At 43.3% G+C, this 27,717-nt stretch overlaps 1 protein-coding gene across 1 annotated transcript in view; it reads right to left on the bottom strand.

Annotated features, from left to right (window-relative positions):
* Nucleotides 1-27,717, bottom strand: part of Tmem132d (transmembrane protein 132D) — a 618,857-nt gene that overhangs the window by 178,421 nt on the left and 412,719 nt on the right. Inside the window, exon 4 of the mRNA XM_087903615.1 lies at nucleotides 7,447-7,630. Coding sequence (XP_087759741.1) covers nucleotides 7,447-7,630 — 184 coding nt within the window. The remainder of the gene's footprint in view (nucleotides 1-7,446; nucleotides 7,631-27,717) is intronic.

Genomic DNA, 27,717 nt, shown 5'->3' with positions numbered 1-27,717 from the left:
GGAGGAGCTGACCGTCCTACATCTTGCAGGCGACAGAAAGTCAATTGAGACACTGGGCAGTATCCTGAGCATAGGGAACCTATGCCCAACCCGACACTGACACACTTCCTCTAACAAGGCCACACCCACTCTAACAAAGCCACGCCCCCTAATGGTACCACTCCCAATGAGATTATGGGTGCCAATTACATTCAAACTACCCCAGAAGTGTTCCTGACATTTTTGATTCCTTGCTCTGAAACTCCATGGTACACCCCTCAGGACCTTGAAGGCTGGCAGTCACATTTGTATACACCTTCCTGTCACATGCAAGGCCTTGGGTTCCATCTCAGGATATATATGTGTGTGTGAATATAAACAAACAGGCAAAACCCTCTTTGCCATTAGTGCAACTACCATGAGACATCATCACACTGAACTTCCTTGGAATTAGAACCTCCTTGTAAATGGAGACAACTTTTTCATTTTCTGGCCACACAGACCCAAATAATCACACAAAACTGTATTAGTTACAACAATGTTTGACCAATGGATCAAGCATATTCCTAGCTAGCTCTGATAGCTTAAATTAACCCATTTCTATTCTTTCATATTTTACAAAGAGGTTCGTGATTTGTTACCTCTTACTTCTTGGGTGGCTACATGAAATCTGCCTGATTCCACCTTCTCTTTCCCTTAATTCAGTTTAGTTTTCCCACCTGCCTATCTTCTGCCGTGCTACAGGCCAAAGCAGCTTCTTTATTAACCAATGGTAATAAAACATATTCACAGCATACAGAGGGGAATCCTACATCACCTCCTTCTGATTATTGCCAAGGATGATGTACTATCTGTTCTGACTGTTATCTCTGGGTTGAGTTTTATCTCAAGCTCCAGATCAACAATAATCAGTATTAAAGCTTCAGAGATGAAGCTGAGACAGAAGCAAAACAAGATCCGTTTATGAAATGGATGCACGATACTTGTTTTTTCCAATGTCAAGAAAGAGTTGACTAAGCCCCTTCCTCATCCATGTGCTGGGCTGACAGCAACACCCACCATGACGACACTCAAAACAGCTGCTTCCCCAAAGGAGTGGAAATAAGGGTTCATTGAATTTTGAAGAGCACTTATTAGTGAGTTTTTAAGGACTCACTAGTGAATTGCATTCCCAGCACAGAAGTGCAGGCCAGTGTCTCTGAAACTTGGAATAAACTGAGAATTAGTTTTATCCCAAGATCAGGAAGCAGCGATAAGAAGCTGCCACCACCCTGAATCGATGTGCCACTGAGGAGCCTCCCAGCTCCTCTAAGAAATGCAAACAGCATGCCTCATACCAGACCCTGTTGTGTGGTCACTATGCACTTAACAGAAAGATGCACACTTAATGAGCTTTTCTCTAAGAATTCCCCTCCCTTAGGAGGGGGAAGCACACTTTACCTTCAATACAGCAAAGGATGATTTCTCGAAGGGCAAAAATTAAGCTCATAGAAATGCATGATTGGGTTAAGAGCGTACAAAAGCTTTCAAAGCACCGGACATGGGGGGAGACTTTGTCTCAGTTTAAAAATTTCCTAGAGGTGCAATTACAGAACCACTGAGAAGCAGGGGTGTGACATTTGCCCTACACCGATCTCTAAGCTTTCCTGGTGTCACAAAGGCACCTGCCTTCAGCACCATCTTGGTGTTCTTCCTGCTTATTCGGATGTGCTGTGTCGGGCATTGTATTATTCCCAGGCTTTGTAAGAACAAATAAAGCAGGTGTGCATTTTCCTCTTAGAATTCATTAGGAGAAGATGAGAGATGTTAATTATGAAAAGGATCGATAGATTTGATCACATTAAAAATTAAACAAGGGCTAGGGGCATAGCTCAGCAATAGAGCACCAGCCTAGAATCCCCCAGTGAGGGGCTGGGGTGTGGTTCAGTGGTAGAGCCCCTGCCCAGAATCCCCCAGTGAGGGGGGTGTGGCTCAGTGATAGAGCACCTGCCTAGAATACCCCCAGTGAGGGACTGGAGGCATGATTCAGACACTGAGGACTTGTTTAGCATAAGAAAAGCCTTAGGTTCCATCCCAGGATATATACATAAGCAAACAGGCACAATCCTTTGCACTACCCCCTAATGTGTGAAATTAGGTAAGAATCCATGTGACACATCAACCATAAAACAGATTATCACTAACACACAGAAGAAAGTGGATTTAGACTCAGTGACCCTAGAGGTTCAGTTTTGTTAAACAAGAATGTAGGAAGAGCTAATGTCAGCAAGTCCAACCATTGAAATGTGATTTCCCCGCTTTGTACAACATTTTAGCTTCAGAAAGAAAAGAAGTTGAATTCCCAGTAGGATAATAAAATGGGCAAAGGACAAATATTTAATAATGAAATAAAAATAGTGTAACCCAAGTAGGGCAAATTAAGGAGACACTGAGATAAGATGTTTGCTTAATAAATTGTCTATTTGAAAAAAAATAATATTCTCTGTTGGAAAAGTTGCAGGAAAAATGGGTATCTTTACACACAGCAGGTAGAATTGTAAATTAGTTAAGACTTCCCAAAGGCAGTTCTACAGACATTACAAAACTGTATTACAAAATTACATATCCTCTGACTCACATCCTTGAATTAAAATTTATTTCTCAAAGTTTACCTCAAGGGAATCGGTGGGAGATACGTGCAAAGATTTCTTTATCAAAACACAAACCATAATATATTTTACAATGGAGAACATCTTTATAGTGTTATAGAGTTATGGAAGGGATTTTTAAGCACATGGTTTATTGCTGTATTTCTTCCATTCCTACTTCTAATGCGGAGGGATGTCTGAGAACCTATCAGGAACGTGTATCTCCGAATGGCTCAGCTGTCTGCTTTCCCACCACAGGGACAGCTCACTGGGTAAGGGGCAGCCTTGGCATCCCTTTCTTCTTTCCCTGCTGCATCCACCTACCCAGGTAGACAGCCTCTGAGAAGGGACTTCACTCTCCTCAGCCTCCCTTGCCACCTGGCAAAGTTCTTGGCTTAGAAGTTCGGGGGAAATATTATACTCAATAAAAGATCAGATTTGTCTCTGGTCCCTCACCTGGCTAGATACAAGGTGGACATGGTTTTTATAGATTTAAAGGTTGCTGAGACCCTGGTGGGTATTGGGGAACTGAACTCTAGTTCTCTACAGGAGTGGTATGCACTCTTGATGGCTGAGCCATCGCTCCAGTCCCAACCTGATTGTTAGTAGTTTGGATTCACAGGGATAATAATGTGTTCGGGGTCACTCAGCTACCAGATGGAATATCCAAGCCACTGAGTCACCAGACAAGCTCCATTCTGGCCACACAAAGAGAGTAAATTGAGAGCACACGCCAAGCCCAGTATAACAAAGGCTTTTGTAGAGCAGACGGAGAACATGCCCTAATCTTCTGTTTCCCCTTTGGCTCACAATTCTGTCTAAGCATGTAGCCAGAATGCTTCTGAACAATAGCAACAGCAACAACAGAACCAGTATGGGCAAGGCCCTATGGTCCTCCCTGCAGTGGCTTCCCACATCATCAGACCCCCAACTCTTCAAACTCCCTTCTGGAATGCATGCTTCTGACTTTAAACCCACCCCCTGGTCTACACATCTCCATTGCTTTACCAGTTATCACTTAGTGAGCATACAGTCTAGAAGAAGCAAGGCCATTTCATAATGGTAATACCCCCCCACCATGGGAAGTATTATATCACCCAACAAATGTGGCCCTCCCAATGCCCCAGATACAAGACACAGGGAGTCAGAGCTCAGAATTTTTGTTTGATTGCTGGGAACTCGTCAAATTCAAAGTATTTTAACCTGGTTAATTAAATGTGGCACACTGATCAGAGATACCTACCTGCTGCCTAGCTTTCAGACTGTGAAGAACATGGCTGTGACCAAGAGCTTTCCTTGGAGAATGCACAAACCTGTTGTGGTTGTGGAGTGCCCTCCGTACCTTGCTGTCTATAACAGAAAAATCATAAAAGTGGCTAATAGTTATCACGTGTCTGCAAGGGGCTGGAGTTCTTGGAAGGACCCACGAGTTACTTATTTATTTATTTAAGTTTTGTTGGGTTAGGGGTTGAAACCTCTCCTGGCACATGCCAGGCAAGTATTCCACCCCTGAGTTTCAGCCTCAAACCCAGCAACTGTTTCATTCTCACAACTAACTGCTGGCTGTGATTTTTGTCTGCCCTCTAAAAAAAGTAGTTGAGGACCAAGAAATATATGTTTGTATAGTGTATTGGTTAGGTTTTTTTGTTGTGTCTTCTTGATGCAAGCTAGAGTCTTTGAGAAAAGGGAATCTCAACTGAGAAAACACCCCCATCAGATTGGCCAGGTGGGCAAGTTCTGAGGAGCATTTTCTTGATTGATTATTGATACAGGAGGGTCTATCCCATGATCCCAGGGTAGTGCCATCCCTGGGCAGCTGGTCCTAGATGAGATAAGAAAGCAGGCTGAGCAAGGCATGAGAAGCAAGAAAGTAACAAGCATTCTTCCATGGCTTTTTCTTCAGTTCCTGCTCTGAGTTCCCTCAGTGACAAACTATTGATATGGGATTTCCTTCTGTATGCTATGAATATATTTTATTGTCATTGGTTAATAAAGAAGTTGCTTTTGGTCAATGGCTTAACACAACATAGCCAGGCTGAAAAAGGTATAGAGAGAATAGGCAGAGTCACAGGGAAGCCATGTAACTGCCCACAGAAGACAAATGCACTGAAACCTTGCCAGTAAGTCACAACCATGTAGCAATATACAGATGAATGGAAATGGGTTAGTTTAGGATATAAGAGCTAGCTATAAATGTGTTTAAGCTACTGGCAAAACAGTATTGCAAATAATATGGTTTCTGAGTGATTATTTCAAGTTAGGGTGTTGGGAAACATACTAACAGCCTTCCCCAACAGATTGACGCCCAATGTGGGGCTGACTACATTCATATAAAAAAGCGTGAGAGAACTTAAAAAAAATTCTAGATAAAGAAAAACAGAGTTTAGTGCAGCTTTTTGGTAGCAGCATCTTCTTGGGTATGCTCTGTTTGCTAGAAGCAAGCAGAGGTACAATTTTTTAAGACAAGGCTTTCCGACTCAGTGGTAGCAGCGGAAACTGTTCAGCTCCTTTCAAAACGCTTTCTGGTTCATGAATCTGGGGACTGCTAATAACAAAACCAACATATAAGTTTTAAAGGTATCTTGACTTCAAAATTTGGGTCTAAGAATGTGTAGCTTTGGAAAGGAGGTTCTGCTTCTTTTCTCCACAGTGGATGAGAACCTGTGGATTTCTTCCAGACTAATGTGGTTTGATGGACCAAGACCCCCCTAAATGTCCCCATGAAACCCTCAAAATTACTTTGCCCCCAAAATATTAGAAAGCAGTTTGGAGAAAACTATGCCCAAATTCCCAAATATTGTTTATAAATGTTTATTTACATTTAAAGGGGGATATGCTACAGACATTTGCATTGGTATGGATCTTGGTTTATTGATACAAATTTAAGGTCAAATTTGTTATATGTGTATTTCTGCTCTTGATTAAGGTATTGTCTTTGTACAGCTCATTTAAAAATGTAATGTATAATTAATAAATATAGGTTAATAGATAAATCATCTATAATAGTCAAGCTTGTAGTCATATTGGTTTTATTTTCTACATGTATAGAGATAATTTCAGTTAGATAGTTATTCTTCAAATATTTCAGAGATCTTCAGAATATGGCATTTAAAATGTTTTAAAAACTTAGGATTTTTCATGACAATGAGACCCATTTGCTCCTGGCAGCACAATATACTTCAAGAGGATGATGGGCATCGAAGAGGCTCCTTTTGCCTGGACTGTTTCATGGGATGCTGTATGAACTGGACATGCAGGACCCACAGAAAAATAACTTCTAATCTTGCTTAAAGAAGCTGAGACAGTCCTTTAGGGTTCCTGCTTCATAAAAGAGTCTACCAGACATTCTGCAAGACACACACACACACACACACACACACACACACACACACACAAAATGTGACTGCCAAACTGCCAATATAAGTGGAACTGTCTTTGAAATTTCCTGCTTCATGGAAAAGTCTGCCAGATACTATGGGTCTGTAGGCTGAAGATAGATGACCCAATGTTACATAAGAACTTTGGGTGACTGTCCAGGTAGCAAAATATCTCGATCAATTCTAGAGTTTTGGAAGTTGCTTATAATGTACTTCCTGTTTACTTAGGTAATATTATATTCTTCTGAAGTCTTTGATGGACTTAAAGAATAGATAGTTGTAATTATAGTTGTCCTTGGTTATGATAAAATATAAAATAGATATAAATATTATAACTATAATTCTTACTTGATAACTGTTCTATTGTATGTAATTTTACTATGTTAAAGTTAAAACCTTCCTTTTAATTTAGACAGAAAAGAGGAGGTGATGTAGCATCCCCCTCTGTATGCTATGAATATGTTTTATTGCCATTGGTTAATAAAGAACCTGCTTTTGGCCAATGGCTTAACAGAACATAGCCAGGCTGGAAAAGAAATAGAGAGAAAATAGGTGGAGTCATAGGGAAGCCATGTATCTGCCCTCAGGAGACAGATGCACCAGAACCTTGTTGGTAAGCCACAGCCACATGGCAATATACAGATTAATAGAAATGGGTTAGTTTAGGATATAAGAGCTAGCTAGAAATGAACTTAAGCTACCGGCCAAACTGTTTTGCAAACAATATGGTTTCTGAATGATTATTTTGAGTCAGGGTGGTTGGGAAACTTACTAGCAGTCTTCCCCAACAGACTGTAAGATGTAAGTAAAATAAACCCCTATCTCTCCAAGTTGCCTTTGGTCCTGGTATTTATCACAGCAATAGAAAGAAAAGTAGAACACATGACTTGTAAATGGAGACCAGAATTGAGTTGTATTTTTCTTCCTTACAGGAAGGTGACTAATGCCAGTGTAAGACACCAGACCCTCAGAATCAAGGAGTTAAGATGAATACTTCATGGAACCCTATTCTTCTCTCATGGAGATAAGGATTCCTTGCAGGGATACCCCATTATCTTTCAAGACCTGTTCTCTTTGATCCTTGTGGCAGTGTCTAAGTCACTGTGATGTTGTTGAATGGACAGCCCAGCCTTCCTTGCATCTCATGCACATGCACACTTAAGCCAAGCACTCTGTATAGCTGCATATGTCTGAAATCCTTAAGTTATCTACATTATATCATGCATGCTCATCCCACCATCCATAATATTCACATAAAGACAGGCTCATAACTACTAACTGGACTACATTTTATAAATGCAATTTAAAGAATATCACCAGAGTCTATATTGTTGGCCATTGGCAGTGAGCTTATGCTCCCATTTTGTCCCCATCTTGGTCCTGGCTGACTGACATCCTTGACCCCTGCATCTGGATCACAGCATGGAGCCTTCCCGTTCCCAGTTCCCCAAGTGCTTTCTTACCATTGCCAGTGGTATGACCCCAATCAAGTCCTTCTGGCTCACATAGATCTTGGACACCCCCAAGTCAGACGTGATGTCTCCTGGGTATTCAACCTGCCACGTGACAAGCTGTGTGGTGGGTGGGTCACTGGGTCCTTCAATCTCGATGTCAATCTGCATGACTTCGTAGGAGGCATCATCCACACTATGGAGTAGGAATGAAGGGAAACAGAGGTGAGCAACTGAGACGCAGAACTCACCTGTGTCGGTGTGGCTTTTCGCCGGCACCTGTGTTTGTGTGCTCCAAGCCTTGAGCAATTTAAGGACAAGCCACCATCTGCATGCTTGCCAGCCCTTGCCAGGGCTCATTTAAAGTAGCTCCTTCTTCTGGGCTATTCAGCATCCCCAGGACAGGGGCTGCATTCTCTGAACACTCTCTGACCCATCTTCTTTCTTTCTTCCTCTTTCTTTCTTTCTTTCTTTCTTTCTTTCTTTCTTTCTTTCTTTCTTTCTTCCTTCCTTCCTTCCTTCCTTCCTTCCTTCCTTCCTTCCTTTCCTTCCTTTCTTCCTTCCTTCCTTCCTTCCTTCCTTCCTTCCTTCCTTCCTTCCTTCCTTCCTTCTCTCTCTCTCTCTCTCTCTCTCTCTCTCTCTCTCTCTCTCTCTCTCTCTTTCTTTCTTTCTCTCTTTCTTTTTTCCCAAGAATGGCTCTTTCCTGGACTTCCAGAAACAACTACACTGTTACGTTGATTTTATCTCAAAGCCAAAGCCTGTTTGGCCGGGTGCACAGAATTTTAAATGGTGCTATGGCCTGCATTCTACTGATGGTAAGGCAGTGTTGCAGGGAAACAGAAGACAGGCAAGAATGTGGGCTCCGGGATCATCCCACTGCTGATAAACATGGAGACATCATCAGCTATCACCCGGAGACAGGAATGGTGGTGACGAATGCTAGTTTTGAGACATATGAGTTCCCATAAACACAGCTCTGGAAATGGAGCCAGGCTGGAAGGCTAGAACTACTTTAGCAGCCTTTGCTGTTTTCAATAACTGGCTGCTTTCTTCTCTTCAGAGTTTCTTTCTAGTACAATGTCTGCGCTTCTGCGTGACAGGTGAGAAAGAAAATGGTTTCATGCCAGCCTTTCGTGAGGAGAAGATGAAAGAAGGGTAGGTGAGGGTTCATAGGGGCTATCTAAGATGGGCTCTTAAAGAAGCATTAGTGAGCAGACATGTATCTAGTGACTCAAGTTTCACATTTTCACAAAAGTGCTTTCAAACACTGGCATTTATTATTATCATTAGTGCTGCTTTTTTCACAGAGGACCAGTTTATGGAAACATGTCCGTGACACCACCTAACATGTAATCTCTCACCTGGAAGCTCATAAAGTCACACTGTGAACACACAGGTTAAGATGGCTGATTGGAGATCATGGGATTGGATCAAACAATGTGAAGGTAAGAGCCATTAATATAGAAACAAGAGAAAGACCCACAGAGAACAGAAACAAGAATGGTAGAAGAAGGCACCCCTACACCATTCCATGCCAAGATGCTCCTACCGGTCCTAACCGGTCCTGCTCAAAGCATGTATTCAAGAACAGTGGGTAGCAGCTATCCCTAGAGTCTGACAGTTTGGATGCTGAAAACTCAAATCAGAAGCTGAATTTCATGTTTCGGGGGGTGAAGAGGTGAACAGAGGACAGTAGACTGTGAACCCAGTACTAGAAGACAAGTATAGGAGCCTGAAGTAGGGAGATCCAAAGTGCAAAGAAACCAGGGTGGGTGGAAGTGTAAGCAGACCTCGGGGCAGAGTCCTGATGGATGTCATAGATGCTCAACAGCACACATAGAGGAGATGGGATCAGGAGGGGGATTAGGGCGGTTTCCTCAACACCCTCTGCCTCCCTAACACCCTCTCTCATTCCTGAAGTCTTACAGGAGTGCGGGAAGCATGTGTTGGGATGTGTAACAGCCAATCTAACAGATTAGAAAGGGCAGACACAGTAGGTCTTCCCCATTTCCTCAGAGACTCAAGTACAGAAGGCCCTGCACTGCGCAAATCACCCCCAAAGCACCAGAGATGGGGTGCAATTTGCAACCTGAGGAAATCAGAGGTGGAATTTGGCCAGAAGTGGTCTTTGACTCATTTTGAATGTCTGACACTGGCAGCCCCACCCTGTCAGCGGCAGAGAAAGTGCATCTCCCTAGCACGAAGAGACAGACTGAGAGAAAATACACAGTATTCTGTCATACTTCATTATAGACAGGATCATACTATGCAATCCTGACCAGCCTGGAACTTTCTATGTAGACTAGGATGGCAGCAGACTTAAAGATTCACCTGCCTCTGCCTTCTGAATACTGAAAGTAAGGATGTGTACCACCATGCCTAGCTATTTTACTATCCATTTAATATTTATTGTTTAATTTAATTTTTGTTTGTTTACTGTTTACTTACTATTTTTGAATTACACGAGTGTGTGTGTGTGTGTGTGTGTGTGTGTGTGTATAACACCACATGCAAGTAGAAGTCAATGGTTCTGTTCTTTCATTACATAAGTCTTGGGGACAGGACAGAGGTTATAAGCTTTGGCAGCAAGAAGTTCACCCACTGAGCCCTCTCTCCAACCCTTATTATTTTAATTCTAATTGTTTTGATTAGGTTCATAGAATGCTCACTTCTGTCTTTGGGTTATTTGTTGTGGGTTAATTTGTATTCTCACTGGAAAAACCTGCGTTGTTTTCCCTTTCTTCCTCTACATTCAACACACAACAGTCTTCCTGCTACTCACTGTGTACCCAACCACACACTCTCCTCTCATTCTGGTTATACCTCTGCTTTCTTTTTATCCATTCCTTTTTTAACTTCACTACTCAAATATTAAGACCATTAGCACTAAAAAAAATTACTATAAACCAAGTTATTATGGAGTATTTTGTTGTTGCTATTTTGTTTGCAAGGGGAATTTCAGTGATACTGTATCTGAATGTTCTAGAGGATGCAGGTGGAGGTCACAAGTGTCTTCACTCTCTGCTTCTATTATTCCCTGGACCACTGGTAACCCAATGTATGTGCTACTGCAGTCAGCTCCACCTCCAATATATTGCCACATAAGGACAAGGCAACTCATCAGGAGACTCACATAAATGAAAACAAAACAAAGTATGACTTTGATTCAATGTCAGAGCCCTTGCCTAGAAGTATAAGGCCCTGGGTTCAATCCCCAGCATTGGAAAAATAAAACAAAAGAAATAAATAAAAATTGCAACCAATAAAAGATAAACTACATCCTAAAGGACACACACATCCTAACAACTGCATAAATCACACAAAGAGAGCAAAAGCCAGGAGCTAGCAATGCACAATGGCATTTCACAAAGTGATGTCTCAATACCAGAAAACAAAGATATTAAAATAGGTGGAATTCTAGAAAAAGATATCAGAGTCTTACTTTAAAAACTAATCAACAGTCATTAGAAGACTCCAATGAGCAGATGAATGACGTAAAAAATTCCACTCAGGACCCAGACAAGAAAGTGGCCAGAGTGGATGAGATGCTCAGTACCCTGGAGTGAGGATTTGAGTATACAGGCAGGAAAGGTGGCATGTAAACTGAGTAAACTGAGACACTGGAGTAGAACCACAGATATTCTGGAAATGTCAGAGTCCATCAATAACATTCAAAGAAAAGACAATGGAAAGCACTGAATACAGACAAGCCTGGTCTGAGGAATGGACTTTAGGACTCGTGGACAAGGCTGAGACAGTGCATGGAAACATACAAGAAAGAAAAACCAACACAAATGACAAAATTGTGCAAGAACTCTTAGAAACAGTCAAGAGACCAACATAAGAATCCCCAAGGTAGAGAAAGGATTTGGAATGAAGTCTAAAGGGCTTAGATAACTAATTTGATGAAATTATAGTTGAGAATTCCCCTGACTTTGAGGAAGAGATGGACATGTAAACATGGGCAATATTTGGAAGCCAAACAGATAGGGTGAGCATAACCCCTCCATGACACATCACTGTACAAGACAAAAAACACCAAGAGGAACACAAGCAACACTGAAAGCTGTAGTGGGCAAATGGCACCTCACATACAAAGGCAGAAACATTAAAGTAACACCCGATGTCTTATCAGCAACCCTAAAAGCCAGGAAAGCATGTAATAAATAATATATTTCAATCATTAAAATAAATCACTGTTAACCAATGTTGCTATGCCTTGTGAAACTGCAGGAGAAATATGAACATTTCTTTTTTTGTTCAAGACAAGCCGAACTCAGAGAAATTGATGACCATCAAGGAAGTGCTGCAGACTTTCCTCAAAGGAATACTATAGACACAGGAAGATGAGAGCTTCTCTATGAGAACACAGGAAAACCTAGCATCTCATGAGAAGAGAGGATGAATGGAGGGGCACTGGGAAGGTATCGACACAACACACGGATTCCCAAAGAAGAGGAAGGAAGGACCTATCAATAATCCAGCTATCCTCATTTATTTCTCCATTGCTGAGTTAAAACACTGTCTAAAAGCAATGTGGAGAGTAAAGGCTTTCTTTGGCTTACAGGTCACAGTCCATCACAGGGGGAAATCAGGGCAGTAGTCTGGAGGCAGGAATTGAAACAGAGGACGCAGAGGGATGCTGCTCACTGGCTTGTTCCCTATGGTTTGCTCAAACTGCTTTCTTATACAGCCCAGGAATAGCAGCCCAGGCATGGTACCATCCTAAGTGGGCTGAGCCCTTCTACAACAAACATAAATCGACAAAATGCTCAAAAGACTTGCCCATGTGCCAATATGATGGAGGCAATTTTTTCAAATGAGGTTTCTCATCCCCTGGTGTGTCAAGTTGACAACTGAAGCTATGTCACACACCCTTTAAATATACTCCATGAGCCTCACCAGAGAGAGAGAGAAAGATTTGTTTCAAGACACTTTGAAATCAACTTTGCTTTTAGGGTCCTCTGCCAGCTCTCTGAGTCCTGTGATGTTTCAGTAAATCAAAGCGGAGGCCCGAAAACTAAAGTATTAGCTGTGAACGCTTCATCACACGTTGCATTGGGAAAGATCAAACACCACATAGACACTGACCCTTGGGTGGGAGCAATATTAATAGCGGAGAACTCAAGTTATTAAGTCTTCCAGCCTCCTTTCTGTTGTCCTGATAAAATACTCTGAACAAAAGCATCTTGGGGAGGACAGGGTTTACCTAGCTTACACTTCAAGATCATAGTCCATCATTGAGGGAAGTCAGGGCAGGAATTCAAACAGGAATTGAAGCCAAGCCTAGGGTGGAATATGGATTACTGGCTTGCTCTGGAGATTGTGCTCAGCTAGCATTCTTATACAGCCAAGGACAACCTGCCTAGGAGGGATGTGCCTCAAGAGAAGGCAAGGCCATTCTGCATCAATAATCAACCAATAGAGTTTCTCACAGACATGGCTAAAGCCCAATCTGGTCAAGACAATTCCTTAGATTATGTTCCCTGCTTCCAGGTGACTCTAGGTGTGCCAAGTTGACAACTTAACCAGAGCACTGTTAACACTTCTTAACAATATCCATGTTTGTTTTTATGTATTATGGATCAGAAGCCAGTATATTATGGTATGGCTTTAAGAAGCACTCTAGTGATCCACTTTCACTCTGCAGCCACCCACATGGGCAACTGGCTTCCGGGGTGTGTGTGAGAGCTGTGGTTGCACGGTGACGTGGGTGTGGGAGACAGGGAGTGAAATTTCACTCCCAACTTTAGGCTGCTCCAGATGGTTCCCTGAAGGATAAATTGGTGAAATTTTAGGAAACAAAAACCAAGCCAGAGGTGGAGTGAAGGGGTGGGGTCGGGGGGACCTGTCTAGGACATGAGTAACTCTTTTCTTAGGAAACCCTCTGATATGTATTCCCGGTACCTCTTTCCATACACTTTCTAATAGGTCACCCAAGTGCAAGATGTGTGATAGTAGGTCCACAGAATTGCACAGACTCTCCCATCCATTCCACTGTCCCCCTGTGCCTGAACCCTGGCTCTAAACAGTTTCACTGCTGATGACCCAAGTCTGGTTTTCCTTGGATAGTCCCTGTTATGATTTGGAAGGTGTTTGAACATTCAGTCCTTAGCAGATGGCACTGCCTAGGGAGGCTGTGGAGACTTTAGAGGTGAGGTCTAGGTACGGAAACTAGCCACCAGGGGTGGGCCTGGATGATGATATCTACTTCTGTCCTCTGCTTCTTGATTGGCCAAGAGATGAGCAATTTGGATCACAGGCCACCTGCCACATGCCTTCCCCTCCAAAACAGACTATAGTCCGTGAGACAGTGAGCCATGATAATTCTTTCGGAGTTTTTAGAGCCAGTTTACAAAATCTGAATTTGAGGGGTTATTTGCTGGGAACTCAGCTTTAACAGAGACCATTGGTGCTAAGTTGGATGTCCCAGTCCTTGCCTCTAAAGGATTCACAGTGACAGTCTAGCACCTCTCGTGGCAGCTACACCTTATGGGAAGAGTCATTGTCTTGGGCTGGGTCTTCCACCCTAAAGTCCTCAATGGATTGTTACAAACACTTTGTCACACATTCACACACCAATAAATCTCCATCTTATTGGCCCTCCTATAGAAAACGGAGGAATTTTCAAAATGAGCAGGATAGCATCCTGTTTAGCTCTTTTTGTCAACTCGACCCAGGACCTCAATTGAGGAAATGTCCCTACCAAACTGGAATGTGGGCAAGCATGTGGCATATTTTCTTGGTAGGTGACTAATATGAGAGGGCACTGCCCACTGTGGGTGATGCCATTGCTGGATAGGTGTCCTGGCCTGTGTAAGAAAGCCAGCTAGGCAAGCCATGGGGAGCAAGACAATAAGAAGAACTCTTCCATGGTCTCCGCTTCAGTTCCTGCCTCCAGGTTCCTGTCCTGACTTTCCTCAGTGATGGTCTGTGATCAGAGCTGTAGCCTAGTAAAAATGCTTTCTTCCCCAGATTGCCTTTGGCCAATGTTTTATGACAGTTATAGAAAGCAAACTAGGACAGAAATCAAAGGCAATTAATAAATATTCTCCAGAAACAGGAGTGGGGGATGAAGGAAGGTACAGAGGGCCTCACTCCAGGCTCAGCTCCTCTTAGAAGGACTCCCCATATTCCCGTGGTCCTCGCCTGCAGTGGCATTTGGGAAATTTGCATCTGTTGCAGACATAAGCGGCCAGATGTCTCCAACGTGGAAGGACCACTGTCCTCCTTTCCTGTATTCTCTTTCATGTCTCATTCTCAAGATTAAAATGGGGATATTACTCAAACAAATTGTTTCTCCTTAGACATTATCATGCTATTAAAATTTTCCATTACTGGCACATTTTTTTCTAACTTCTTCATTACCATTTTCTGTATAAGACCTTTTATGAGTAAGTAAAATATGCACAACTCCTTTAATGTGTGTACTTTATAATAAGATCTTCTTTGTCACCATAAATTTGTCGTCTCATGAACTCTCTTGTGACCAGAATCATTCTGGGGAAGAGAAGAGGAGAGAAAGAGAGAGATGGCCAAAGAGGCCAGGGTTTGTTTGTGCTGTGAAAACAGACAATCTCTGTGGTGTCACTGGGATCTTAAGAATCCTGGGAGGGAGCTGGGCAGTAGTGGTGCATGCCTGTAATCCCAGCATTCTAGAGGCAGAGGTAGGTGTATCTCTGTGAATTAGAGGCCAGCCTGGTGTACAAGAGCTAGTTCCAGGACAACTAGGCAGCTAGGACTGTTGCATAAAGAAACCCTGTCTTGAAAAACCAATCCTCCCCCTCCAAAAAAACCCAAAACCAAATCAAACCAAACCAGACCAAACAAAACAAAAAAAAAAAAAAAAAAAAGGAATCCTGGGACTGGAACTGACTGGGGCCGGAGGTGCAGTGATTGGTAGGAAGGACATGCAAGTCTTTAAAACTATCCCCCAAGCAACCAGCTATGGCTGGCCAGTCATCTACGAGTCATAGCTTGCCTATGTACTGTTTTTAAAGCTAAATTTAAGCTTAATTTTTGAAGAAAAAAGAGTATGCAGCATAGAGCATGCATGGTCTATAAAGCTTGGCATATTGCTATCCTACCCCTTACAGGGAAAGCTTGCCAATTCCTGATCTTTATCATGAGAAAAAAAAGACAAATTAATAACCTTTAAAAATAATAAAATGGTATTTACTTCACTACATAGATACTCCTCTAGAAGAGAACATGAACCAGTCAAGTACTTCTCCCCAGTGCTAATGAGAAAGTTCATATGTAAGAGCTGACCTGGGGCTATTCCGGATTGGAACAACAAGAGGAGTGGAATGAGAGAAATTGGCATGGGCGGGCCCTATTATAAAGGCTGCCATTAGAGTTAGAATTCATATACCAGCCTTTTCTTTTAGGTACTAAAAAGTACAAAATGATCCCAACTAAAATAGAGCAGTAGGCCAAGCTTCAATGGAAAGGGGAAAAAATAAAAGGGGGCATTCGTTTAGATGAATTATGGATTTCACAAGAATCTCTGTAGAACTTTAGAATATTAATCAGAGTGGGGCATTTTTCTTAAGTGCAAGCATCCTTTACACATTTGTGATCTCAAGTCCTGCCCTTACACGCAAAGGAGCAACACCAGTTAACCAGGATGGACAAAAATACACAGACAGCCTTGACCTAGGACAGGGTCGAGTTTCCAGGTGAGGACCTACTTATATTGCTTGAGTGATACACAAAATGATTAACAAATAGGGATGTGGCCATGTTCAAAAGTGATAATCTACATGAACTTTGACCAGTTGGATCCTTTGCAACTCATGTCATCATCTTAAAATATGAAGCAGAAGTCCCAGAAAGAAAGGTAACAGAGATGTAACGCTGTAGGATGCTGTCTTCTGGATAGGACATAGTCTGTACCTTCTTGAACCCTTTGAGGAGACCCATCTCTGGACCATAAACATTTTGTTATGCAAGGGAAGGCTCACATGGACCCACACTTCATAGAGAATACAGAAGCAAATAGCTATTGCTGGCAGGAGGGAGCTTTGCTTGGGTGCACTAGCCTGTGCTCCTCTGAGTGACCCATCTTCCATGCTTCTGTAGGCAACCCCTCACTCATGTTCCTATAAGTAACCTCTCACCCTTGCTCCTGTGGGTTACCCCAATTCAACTTCAGCTAGACTTGAGTGCAGCTGCTTATTTATTCTGTTTAGGGTACTCTATCTAGGGTGTGCAGATTTGTTACACAGCAACACAGTTACTCATTCACAATGGGGTTTTCTTTGCAAGAGAGAACCGCTCCCTCTTAGGCAATGTCCACATCAGTCTTTAAAAGCAAGCCCAACATTCTAATTATACGATCAGTGTATTGGAGATGGAATAACCTTGCCTCCTAGGTTTTAAGTTTCATTTATTAAAAGGCAAGTTCCCAATCTGACCCCTTTTGTTCCTATTTTAACTGTATTTCCTCTGCTTTACCTGGATTGACTTAAATGATCTTTTATGGCATACTTTACCTGTTAATCCATAGCTCAAGAAGGCTTTTCTATGTTCCAAAGTGGAGAGAGAGAGAGAGAGAGAGAGAGAGAGAGAGAGAGAGAGAGAGAGAAGCACAAAGATGGAAGATGGGAAATCAGCTGTTTGCAAAAGGCATAATTCTACCAAAAAGCAGCAAGTGCCCTTGACATCTTTGAGGAGCCCCCTCCACTCCCAAAGGGAAGGCATTTTCCACACTTGAGCTGGCATCGCTACAGCAGACAAACAGAGGGAGAAAATAACACTAAATCTTTCATCTCCACTTCGTGACATTTTCTTAAACATATTCGCTTGGAGATAGAGAGATATTTTATTTTTATACATTTCTTTTTGTTGGGAGTTTTTTTCCCCACTCAAAAAGAAAGAAAGAAAGCCAATCTGTATGCCACAGACACATTAGTATCCTTGCCAGGGCTGCAGACTGTTCGAGACCACATCTTGTCTTGCATAAACAGGTACCTTGGATGCCCAGCATTCGTGATGAAGCTTTAGCCCTCCGTGCAACTTGGGCAGGAGCTGCAAACTCAGAGTAAGGTGTAATTGGCAAGAAATGTAAGCAAGCCAATCACGCAGTTAGTTTCTGACTGTCTCAACCTCTCCCTTCTTGGGGAACCGAGAAGGGTCTGTAATGGGCTAACATTGATGAAGACGCTGTCAGCGTTCTAGCAGGAGTTTATAAAGGAGTTTATAAAGTGCATCATAAGATTTCCTAGCACAACATTTTAATTGGAACTATCTCTACTACTACGTCTGGTGATTCTGCTCCCTAGACCACACTGCAACTATTTATTACTTTTAAGTTAAGATAAACTAAGCAGAACTTCTTTACACTTCATCTCAGCAGAATGCCTCCAGGATTGACAGATGTGAAGGAGGGTTAAGTATCTTTGTAAGTATCTTGGTGTTTGGAAGTGGGAAAGCCTCACCATGGCTGTGTGACATCTTCAGCAGAAAATTAAGGTGTATCACACACACACACACACACACACACACACACACACACACACACACACACACACACGCCCCTGAACCCAATAGCCAAAGTACACCTGATATTTGAGGCAAGTATACATCCTGCAGTATTAATGTCACACTGAAATAAAAGACCTACAGACATTATTGTTCTCTATCTACAATCTTTTTAAGCATGTCATTGAATTGAATTGCTGGACGAAAAAAGCTCTTACGTTCACATGAAAATTCAAAAAGGGGTTATTAATTGATAGCGATGATGGGCACTAAATCTACTAATGGTTTTCTCAGCTCCCATCTGACATGACAAATGACAGAGCTCACGGGCTGAGATGTTTTATTATCCTGTAATAAAATTAATTCAAATATGTATATAGGTAATTCCTCCCACAAAAAAGGTTTCTGTTTCTTTAAACCTCCATGTGAGACTGTCATGTCACCGCCCATGATCAATACATAATTGAGCTTCAGGCTTCTAGTGCCCAAGGTCTGAGGCTGAAGAATTAATTTGCTGGTTGAGGTTAATGGAATGTCAATTAATTTCTTGGTATAAATGTCAATACATTCAGTTAGGCTCTGTGATTTAAATATAATTAAAGATAAACTTCAAGTCAACGTTACCTTTTTGGCTTGGGATATGATGGGTGATTTACTAAAATCCCATGAAGTCACAAGGGAGGGGAATTTGTGTGCTTGCATTATCTCATCCAGCAAGTTATGTGTGTTCATTTCCAGTAGCATGGGAAGGGAACAGAAGTAAGTGTCCTCTTGTTTCTCTCCAGCCTTCAGGGTCCATCTTCAACATCTACAGTTTGGGTTCCTTGGTGTGGTGGTTGATAGAATGGACTTGGGAACAAAATGTACCCAGTATAGAATTCTGATTATGGCACTAATTAGGATGTGTCAGTCTTAACTCCTGGGATGGCGATCTTGAATCATCAACTTAATACAACCCATAGGCACTGGGAAGAGCGTCTAAGTTAGGGGTTGTCGGCCCTGAGTTGGCTTATGGGCATGCCTGTGGGAGATTGTACTAATTAATTTCATCAATGTGAGAGGACACAGACCATTGTGGGCAGTCCCATTCCCTAGGCGTGGAGTCCTTAACTGTATAAGAACAGAGACATGGAACTGAGCACTAGTAAGCAAGCCAGCCTGTGAGCTTTCATCGCTTTCTGCTCGTGACTGTGGGTGATATGCTTAGCTTTTTAAAGTTCCTGCCTTAACTTCCTCTTTATGATGGGATGTAAACCTGCTACTATACGCTGAAAGAAACCCTTTCTCCTCTAAGTTGCTTTCTGTTAAGGAATTTTATTATCGCAACCAGCAAGGAAACTCGAATTCTGAAGGCCCCAGATTTGCACACTATACAATGCCCCTTAATCAGGACTCTTTTGCGTGGCTGTAAGCCTCAGGACATGGTGTTTTGAGTTCTAAGTGGCATGCGGTACCTGTTTGAACTGCAATGGTGAAGTGCACAGCTTGTGTTTGGGGCCACCCTATCAGCGTTTAGTCGAGATCGCTGTGCCAAGGGTTTAAAGTTATATGCATATGAAGCTATGACCAAGGCATTGGAGGTGATAGCTTGCATTTGAAACTGGGTATCAATCTTGACATAAGCTCCATTTAGTGCCTGTGGGGGTCTGAAGGAAGGCCAAAGATCAGTTGCTCAGTGTGTGGTTTTGAATTCTGACCTCCTTCCAGCTGTGGGTCACAGACAAGACTTGGAGAAGCCACCAGTAAGCCGTGTTCTTACACCGTGGATGCTGTCCATGGTGCCAAGTGAGAACACTTGGAAAGGCGTCTGCTCCCAGGGAGACCACACTCTCAGGGCTATCAGATTTCAAAGAGAACAGATAGAAGATGAATTCAATCTCCCTGGGATGGTCATCTCTCCACCACTTCTCTAGAATCAAGGGGTAGTGACGTTGCCTATGTCCTTATCCACGGAGCTTGTCACTGTCACTTATATGGCCAAGGGGACTTTGCAATAAATTGAAAGTCCTGAGATAACATTATTCAGGATGGCAGGTGTGACTCTAAATGTAATTCTGGCGGTCATCATGCATTAGATGAGGCCAGTGGGAGGTTCTACAGTGGGAGGAGCCCCACAGAGGCCCAAGTAGTTGGAACAACGTTCTTGTAAACAGGACACAGAGTCGACTTCAAAGCTAGTAAGAGGAATCACTTTAAGTGCTCTGTTTAGCCAGGTCCTTGCCTGGTGGACCAGAGAAACTTCCTCAGTGACCCAAATCCCCATCAACATGTTCCACTCGGGAGTGTGGGCTGTGCTGTGGCCCATGTGTCATTTCTGCTGCAACAAGTTCAGAAGCAATTAGCCACTTTGCATAAAAAAGAGATTAATCATCATCACATATTATGCCCAACCTTATAATAATCTAATCAATTATTCAGCAAAGCAACCAGTAAACATGGAACAGTTTACAAACAACCCCATCATAAAGTATTCTGGCTTAGGATTAACATAAGGAGTTGTGTCTACACCACAGACAAACCTGGTGTTTCAGGAGATACATCAGGAGGCCAGCTGTACATTGGCAACACCTGATGTTTCCAAACAATACTGAGAGGGAGGCTCTTGTCTCCACTGATTGTAGGTTGGCTCTTTAGTCTAGGATATATGATGGCCGTGAACTCAGTGTTCCTCTCAAGATTCCACTGTAAGGCCCCCATGGAGAACAGTTGGTTTTGAGGAGCAGAAAAACACTAGTCTGGAGGGTCGGATCCTCCATCAGATGGGAGAAGATGTATGAAGAATGGGCCCTTTGAGCCCATTGCCCTGAGGTAAGGAGCACCCTGAAGTTCTGGTCCACTGGTCCAGGGTTCTCCTCAGGCACGCAGATTCCAGGCATCTGGGGTACAAGGTGTGCTGAGTGTACAGTGAACTCCAGGGGGCGCCATTCACATTGTTACTCCCACTTAAAGTGCACAGTGGTGACAGGCACATCTGTATGAGGCCACCCTGTCACAAGCAGCACAGATGAAATGAGGTCAACGAGGCAAATATTTAGGGACACAATTGTGAGGGTGCTCTAGACTTTGGGTGTGATAGCTTGTGTTTAAAACTGCATATCAAGTATTGAATACGCTTCATTTAGTGCTTGTGAAGGACTGTGGGAAGGCTAAAGATTGATTTCTTCATGTGTGCCTTTGAATTCTGACCTCCTCCCTAACCGTTAGCTACAGACGAGAACTGGGCACCACCATTACCTCCTGCGAGGAGGTGCCTGCATTCACACGGTGGTTCTGTTTGAAGCAGACTCCTCAGCTCATTCACATGCCATAGCTCTTCCAGGTTTTCAGAGTCTGGGAGGATCTGATTTGAAGCTGGCTTGATGCGCACCCTTGCTAACAACTGTCTTTACAACCTCCCAGGGTAGCCTACAGCACTCACGGTTGGCACCTCGTGATCTGAACTCAGGGCGACACACACGCTTAATGGGAACCAGGGAAAAAGCGGGCCTCTTCACTGAGGTTCCCGGAGGGAAAGGGAATTTGAAAAGGTGTTAGGTTCAGTCTGTGTCCCCAAATTCACATCCTGGAGAGCTTACCTCGAGTGCCTCGAAGCTGGACAAATTGGAGATGGGCACAACCAAGAGTATACAGAGGAGGGGGGGGGGGGCAGGGAAAGTTATAGCCAAATTAAATCAGAGACAAAGCATCAAAGCGTTCCCAAGTGGACACAACCTCCCATGCCTTCTAAGTGACCTCAATCTTGCTTGCGTTGTGTCCTGGATATTTTTTTATTAAACTAGAGTCACCTGAGAAGATTGAAGCTGGAAGAATGGCCACAAGGAGACGACTTTGTGGGTAATTCTGTAAATGACTGTGGTGATTGGTGATTGACACGGGAGGGCTCAGGCCACTGGGGGCTGTGCCACTCCCTAGGCAGGTGATCCTGAGCTGTGTAAGACAGCTGGCTGAGAATGAGCTTGCGAGTGGGCCAGTAAGCAGCATTCCCCTGTGGTCTCTCCTTCACTTCTGGCTTGTGTCTCTTCCTGGATCCCCTCAATGATGGACTGTGAACCTGGAAATGTAAGCCCAATAAGCCCTACCCTCCCTAGCTTGCTTTTGGCCCTGATGCTTATCACAGTAACAGGAAAATAAACTAGAATAATTTATAAACATAAGCAAACTTGATTGTTTCTTGCCATGTATGTCTTAAGGAAGAGCTGAACTATCACCCATTGAATCAGAAACCACCAATGGAAGGACCATGATATTAATTAGGGATGTTCCAATGGATAGACTGACAAGGACACCGGGACAGCTAAGTCATCAGGCATCTTCCCATCCAATTACATACCTCCTTCGCTCCCATGTGTTTTCTATGAACTCCTCTCACTGCGTTCTCTCTGCAGAGTCGTTCATCCAGTGCTGGCTAAAAGTTTAGCGATGCATGAACCTGACAGCAGGGCTGTGGACTAACACATCTTCTGGACTCAAAAGTTCAGCAAGATGAGGCTGAAGAGTGTTTCCAAGGCCTTAGCACATGAGCTGAATTGAAGCACTCCTTATGGATAAAGACTTAAAGTACTCATTATGATTCTGTCTACCTCTTAACTAGGTCCTGGGGTGTTTGACTGGCAGATCTTTAAGAAGGGATGATCAATTACTTTGCACTCTATTGCGGTGCTAACCACCATGACCAAGCAACTTGGGGGAGGAAATGGTTCATTTGACTTAACAGCTAACAGCCCACCATCCAGAGAAGTCAGGGCAGGAGCCTGAAGATAGGAGCTGATGCTTAAGCCATGAGGGACAGCTGCTTACTGACTTCTCCGCATGACTTGCTCATACTGCCTAGGTCCACCAGACAGGGTATAGTACCTCCCACAGTGGGAGGGGAGGGGCGGCCCTCCCATGTCAACAATTGATCATTAAAATGCCCAACAGACTTGTGCATAGGTCAATCTGACGGAGGCACTTTGTGAAACAACTCCATCTTGTATGAAGTCAACAAAAACTAGCCAAGACAGATGAAAACACAGACACACACGGGGGGGAAACCAGCAAAGGCAAGGAAAGCCATGTTTCTCTCCATGCTCGTGGGCAAAGGAGCTCCCTCCAGCTCTGCCATGTCTGTCTGGTATCTGGTTTGGAGTCATTTCATGGCCACTGAAGTGTATATCAGTCACAGTGTTGTTTTGTCTGGTGAGCATGAGGAAGAAGCAGTTGTCTGCATTCTACCATTGTGCATGAGATGAATTCCCACTAGGGAGATCACTCATGGTTCTTTTCCCTTTCCATCCTTCCCCCCCCCCAATTTCTATCCCTTTTCATTTGATCTTCTTTAATGAGTTTCTCTTATTTTCTATGGCTAAACATGGTAATTAAACCCCATTAAGGTATTTTTGAATAAACTAATGAATAAGTTATGAAGTACTATCTGTAGCTTATTTTTCTTTGTGTATGTGTAGTGTCCATATATGTATGCACATTTGCATGTGTAGGAGTGTGCGCGTGCGTGTGTGCATGCACGTGTGTGTGTGTGTGTGTGTGTGGACACACGCATGTGAAGGTCTGAAGTTGGCCCATCTTTGGCCCATCTTCCACCTTATTCCTTGAGGTAGGGCCTTTCAAACTCCAAGCTCATCAATATGGCTAGTCTTGCTAGCCCACTTGTTCTGGGATCCATTGGCTCTGCCTTCTGAATTTGGAACGCCACAGGTGGGCTGCCACACCCATCTGGCACTTACATGGTTTGGGGGACTCCGAACTCGGGCCCTCATGTTTGCAGAGCAAGTGCCTTAATCACAGAACCATCCCAAAGTAGTAATTCTGATCAAAGTCAACATGTCGTTATTCGGCCATCTTGTCAGTCCCCGCCGGTGTGTCGGACACATTCCTGATGAACACGCCCTCCCACTGAAAGATACTGAATGGCGACACTGCTTTAAAGCCTCGCGGAAATAGTCTCCCTAAGTGAAGCTTCAAGATACACTTGGGAACAATTAGGGCTTCGGGTCTCAAACGGACTACAATTAAAAGATATATTAATGAAGAGAACCCGCCTGGGGCTGACTTCTGTGTCCGACATGACTAGGCCACCTGCATCTCTTCCCGTTTCCCAGCTGCCTGGGGGCACTGTATCCCAGCACTCTTAACACTAACTGAAAGTTGGGGGGCCGTGTTCTGATGCCCAGGTCCATTTAAACTACTGCATGACTGCGAGTAAATTCCTCAGGAGCTAATCGGAGGTTTTATAGGAAACCCGAGACAGACCATTTCCAAAAGAGCCTTGACTAAAACCAGAAAATTAAATAATGGGGTCCCATCCTGCTTCGCCAGCCCCCGTTAAGGCTGCCTACCCTAAAACAACTCTGGCCACCGTTCCTGGCTGGCTTCAGATGGAAGCATGCCACCTCCCATTTCCTGCCCAGCTACTTACATGGCTCTCTCTGTTTACTACTGAGAGAAGCTGCCAAACTGCAGCATAGGAGGGGAGTTGTTTTAAAACGTGCCGACCAGCGCTGTAATAGCCTGCTGCTCTTTTTCAGTGGGGACTCTCAAGCCACCGGAATATACAGTCAACACAAATGCCCGGTGATGGGGTAAATTTTTAAAACCGATGGCTGATGCAGCTAAGTTCTTCCACCACAGCATGCCTGGGATGCCACAAGGAGACCGCCCGGGATGGGGGTGCAGTGAATCTGACGGGTCCCCTGAGAATATCCTCTTAATTCCATCTCTGAATTATTTTTAATGATGCTAATTATGGTGATGCACCATGGAAATGTGTCTTCCAGCGGCAGCTTTCGTTCCGAGTGCCTTATCAAATTTCTATACTAGTCATTACTCCTTACTGGACTGTGAAGCCCATGGCTGTATGTCTGTATTCTGCTTTTAACTACAACGTGCGTCTGCACACACACACACACACACACACACACACACACACACACACTCTGTCTGCACATGTGCATGCATGTACACACAAACGCTGTCACAAACAGAAACACACAAAAATACAGGTACATGCAAATACACACAACCACACACATATACACACAAACATACATGCCTTCACAGATTCAGACATCTGGGTGGCAAGTCCTATGGTCTGGATCCATTAAGGACAGAAAGAAAAAAAGGGTCAGGGACTGGATGTGATCAGTCCAGGGAGAGTTGGACGAGGTACGGGGGTGCACAGATCATGTGTTACTGTACACAGGGATGGAATCCTCCAAGAATGTAGCTTCTAAAAAAGGATAATCGATTATCTTATTCCTGTCAGCTACTGAATGACATCAGTGAGAATAGCCACTAATACAAAGTAATTTAAAACAAAGCAAAAGTCCGGATCTGCGAGCTAGCTCAGCAGGTCAGGTCCTGACTGATGCACCCTTAGGTGCCAAGCCTGATGACATGAATTCCATCTCCAGGGCTCACAGGGTGAAAGGAGAGAATCAACTCCCAGAAGTTGTTCTCTGACCTCCATAGGTACACGGTGGCATGGACACACATGTGTGCATACACGCACCAAATACATGTAATTTTAAAAATGGATTCTAAAAGAGATCCACCATTGAGTATAAAAGAGTCCGGAGAGCATTTTCTTACAAGTAATCAAAATGCACTTTATAATCTTTGCAACCTAGACCTAAGAGAATACGATGATAACATATCATTTATATCAGACATTGAGGAGTCAGGTACATTTTATTTTTAAAGGAAAATCACACAGACAAGGAAAAAAGTGTTTCTGGATCGGATCACTCACCCAACAAAGAGATTTTCCAAGAAGTTCCTCATTTCCTACAGGAAATGGCTCTAGCAGGTCTGTCAATGAAGCCTCCACTGTCATTTCATCAGTAATTAAGAGTTCATTCGAACTTGGACAGAGAAGACTGCCATTTCCTTTGTGGTTACCAGAGCACGGTCTCTCCAGCCATGGCTGGACCAATCTGATGCAACATGGTGCCTCTCCACAGAGTGAATCCCAGATGGAATGTAGATGTGGGCCCAGCACAGACCTCACTCAGACTCTCCAAGTTTTATTCTCATTTATGTGTGTCTTGACAGATATGCCTGCATGTCTGTACATGTGTGTGCATGCATTTGTGCTCTTTATGTGTACATATATGCATGTGAATGTCTGCTTGTATTCATATGTTTGTATGTGTATGGGTATGTACACATGAGTGCATGTCTCTGTGTATATCTGGGCATGTACGTATGTATGTACCATGACAGGTGGTACATACATGCCCATCACCACTACCTAGAGCCTACAGTTCTGTTTCTTCCTGTTCCCTTTCACAGCTGAACCCCACTTCCTTCTGTCCCAAACCCCTTATCCCTGGCAACTACTATTCTTTCCTGCATATCCAAACCCCCATAATTTCAATTTTGACATGAATGGGATTGTACAGGATATGAACTTCTAGAAGTAGGTATTTTTTTTCAACAAACATATATATTTTTTGGAGCATTCCTAAGCTTCGGGATATATTTACAGTTCATTCCTTCTTATTTCTAGGTTTAGTTTTTATGTTTCTTTTATTTTTGAGATTATAATAAAATTACATTTTACCTTTCCTCCCTCCAAGCCCTCCATATACCCCTCCTTGCCTTGTTTCAAATTCACAGCCTCTCTTTTCATTAACTGATGTTACATACATATATATTTTGTACATATATATATATATATATATTCCTAAATGTAAGCTGACCAGTCTGTATAGTGTGGCTTATATGTATGTTCCCAGGGACAACTACCTGATATTAGATAACCAGTTGATGTGTTCTTCTCTGGAGGACTATTCCTCTCATTCTTAGCATTCCTTGGTGCCTTGTAGTTCTTTCTGTATGGCTGAGGCTTTGAGATGTTTGAGAGGCTTTACTTCCTGCATCTCTTCTCTCACAGACTCCAGGTACACAACTAAGGTCTCTGATGGTCGATATTAATTGCTAACTTGCTTTAGAATCACCCAGGAGACAAAACCCTGGGTGTACCTATAAAGGGGTTTTTTAAAGAGCCATCCTGAATGTGGACAGCATCATTCTATGGGCTGGGGTCCTGGGCTGAATAAAAAGGAGAAAGTTAGCCAAGCACCAGCATTTATCTCTCTCTGCTTCCTGACTGTGAATGCAGTGTGACCGATCAGCTGCCTAATGCTCCTGCGGCCATGACTGAACTGTACCCTTGAACTGTGAGACAATTTAAACCCTTCCTGTCAAAAGCTACTTTTTTTTTAATCACAACAGCAGCAAAGTAACTACTATAAACAACAAAACTTTTAACACTGTAACAGCAACCCTGAGGATCCCACCCTTGCTAAGCAATGGCATCTTATGTGTTCTCAGCAAAAGTGAGTTGTTTTGTCTGATTTAGCTTCTTATGTAAATTAACCTAGACTGCACTCTCCTGTGTCTGGCCCTTTTCACTTAGCACAAGATATTGCCACACACCATCATCAATCATCACTGTATAGTACTCCATGGTGAAAATGTACCACAGTGGAGGTCTGCACTTTCCTCTTGGCAAGCAAGGCAGGGTTCCCAAGTGAGCATCCTCGAGGCAAAGTTTGCTAACACATAGGCACCTGCCTCCTCCCATGCTTACTCAGCAGTGTGACTGCGCCACTCTACTCTGAAATACAAGGGTATGCTTGGAGGAGCTGTTGACGGCTGTGTGGGCACTACAGAACCCTCTTAAGTTCCAGGAGTGACTGAAGCTTCCATCCTGCGAAAATTCGAACATCCATTTCTGCCCTCTCACTCCCATCTCATAATCAAACATCATCTCAGGAGCCGGTTTACAAGGCTCCT

This window comes from Myodes glareolus, chromosome 2 (genome assembly GCF_982192425.1).
Source record: "Myodes glareolus chromosome 2, mMyoGla1.1, whole genome shotgun sequence".
Classification (NCBI taxonomy): Eukaryota; Metazoa; Chordata; class Mammalia; order Rodentia; family Cricetidae; genus Myodes; species Myodes glareolus.
Note: the sequence above shows the minus strand (reverse complement) of the source record. Positions and strands in the feature narration are given on the sequence as shown.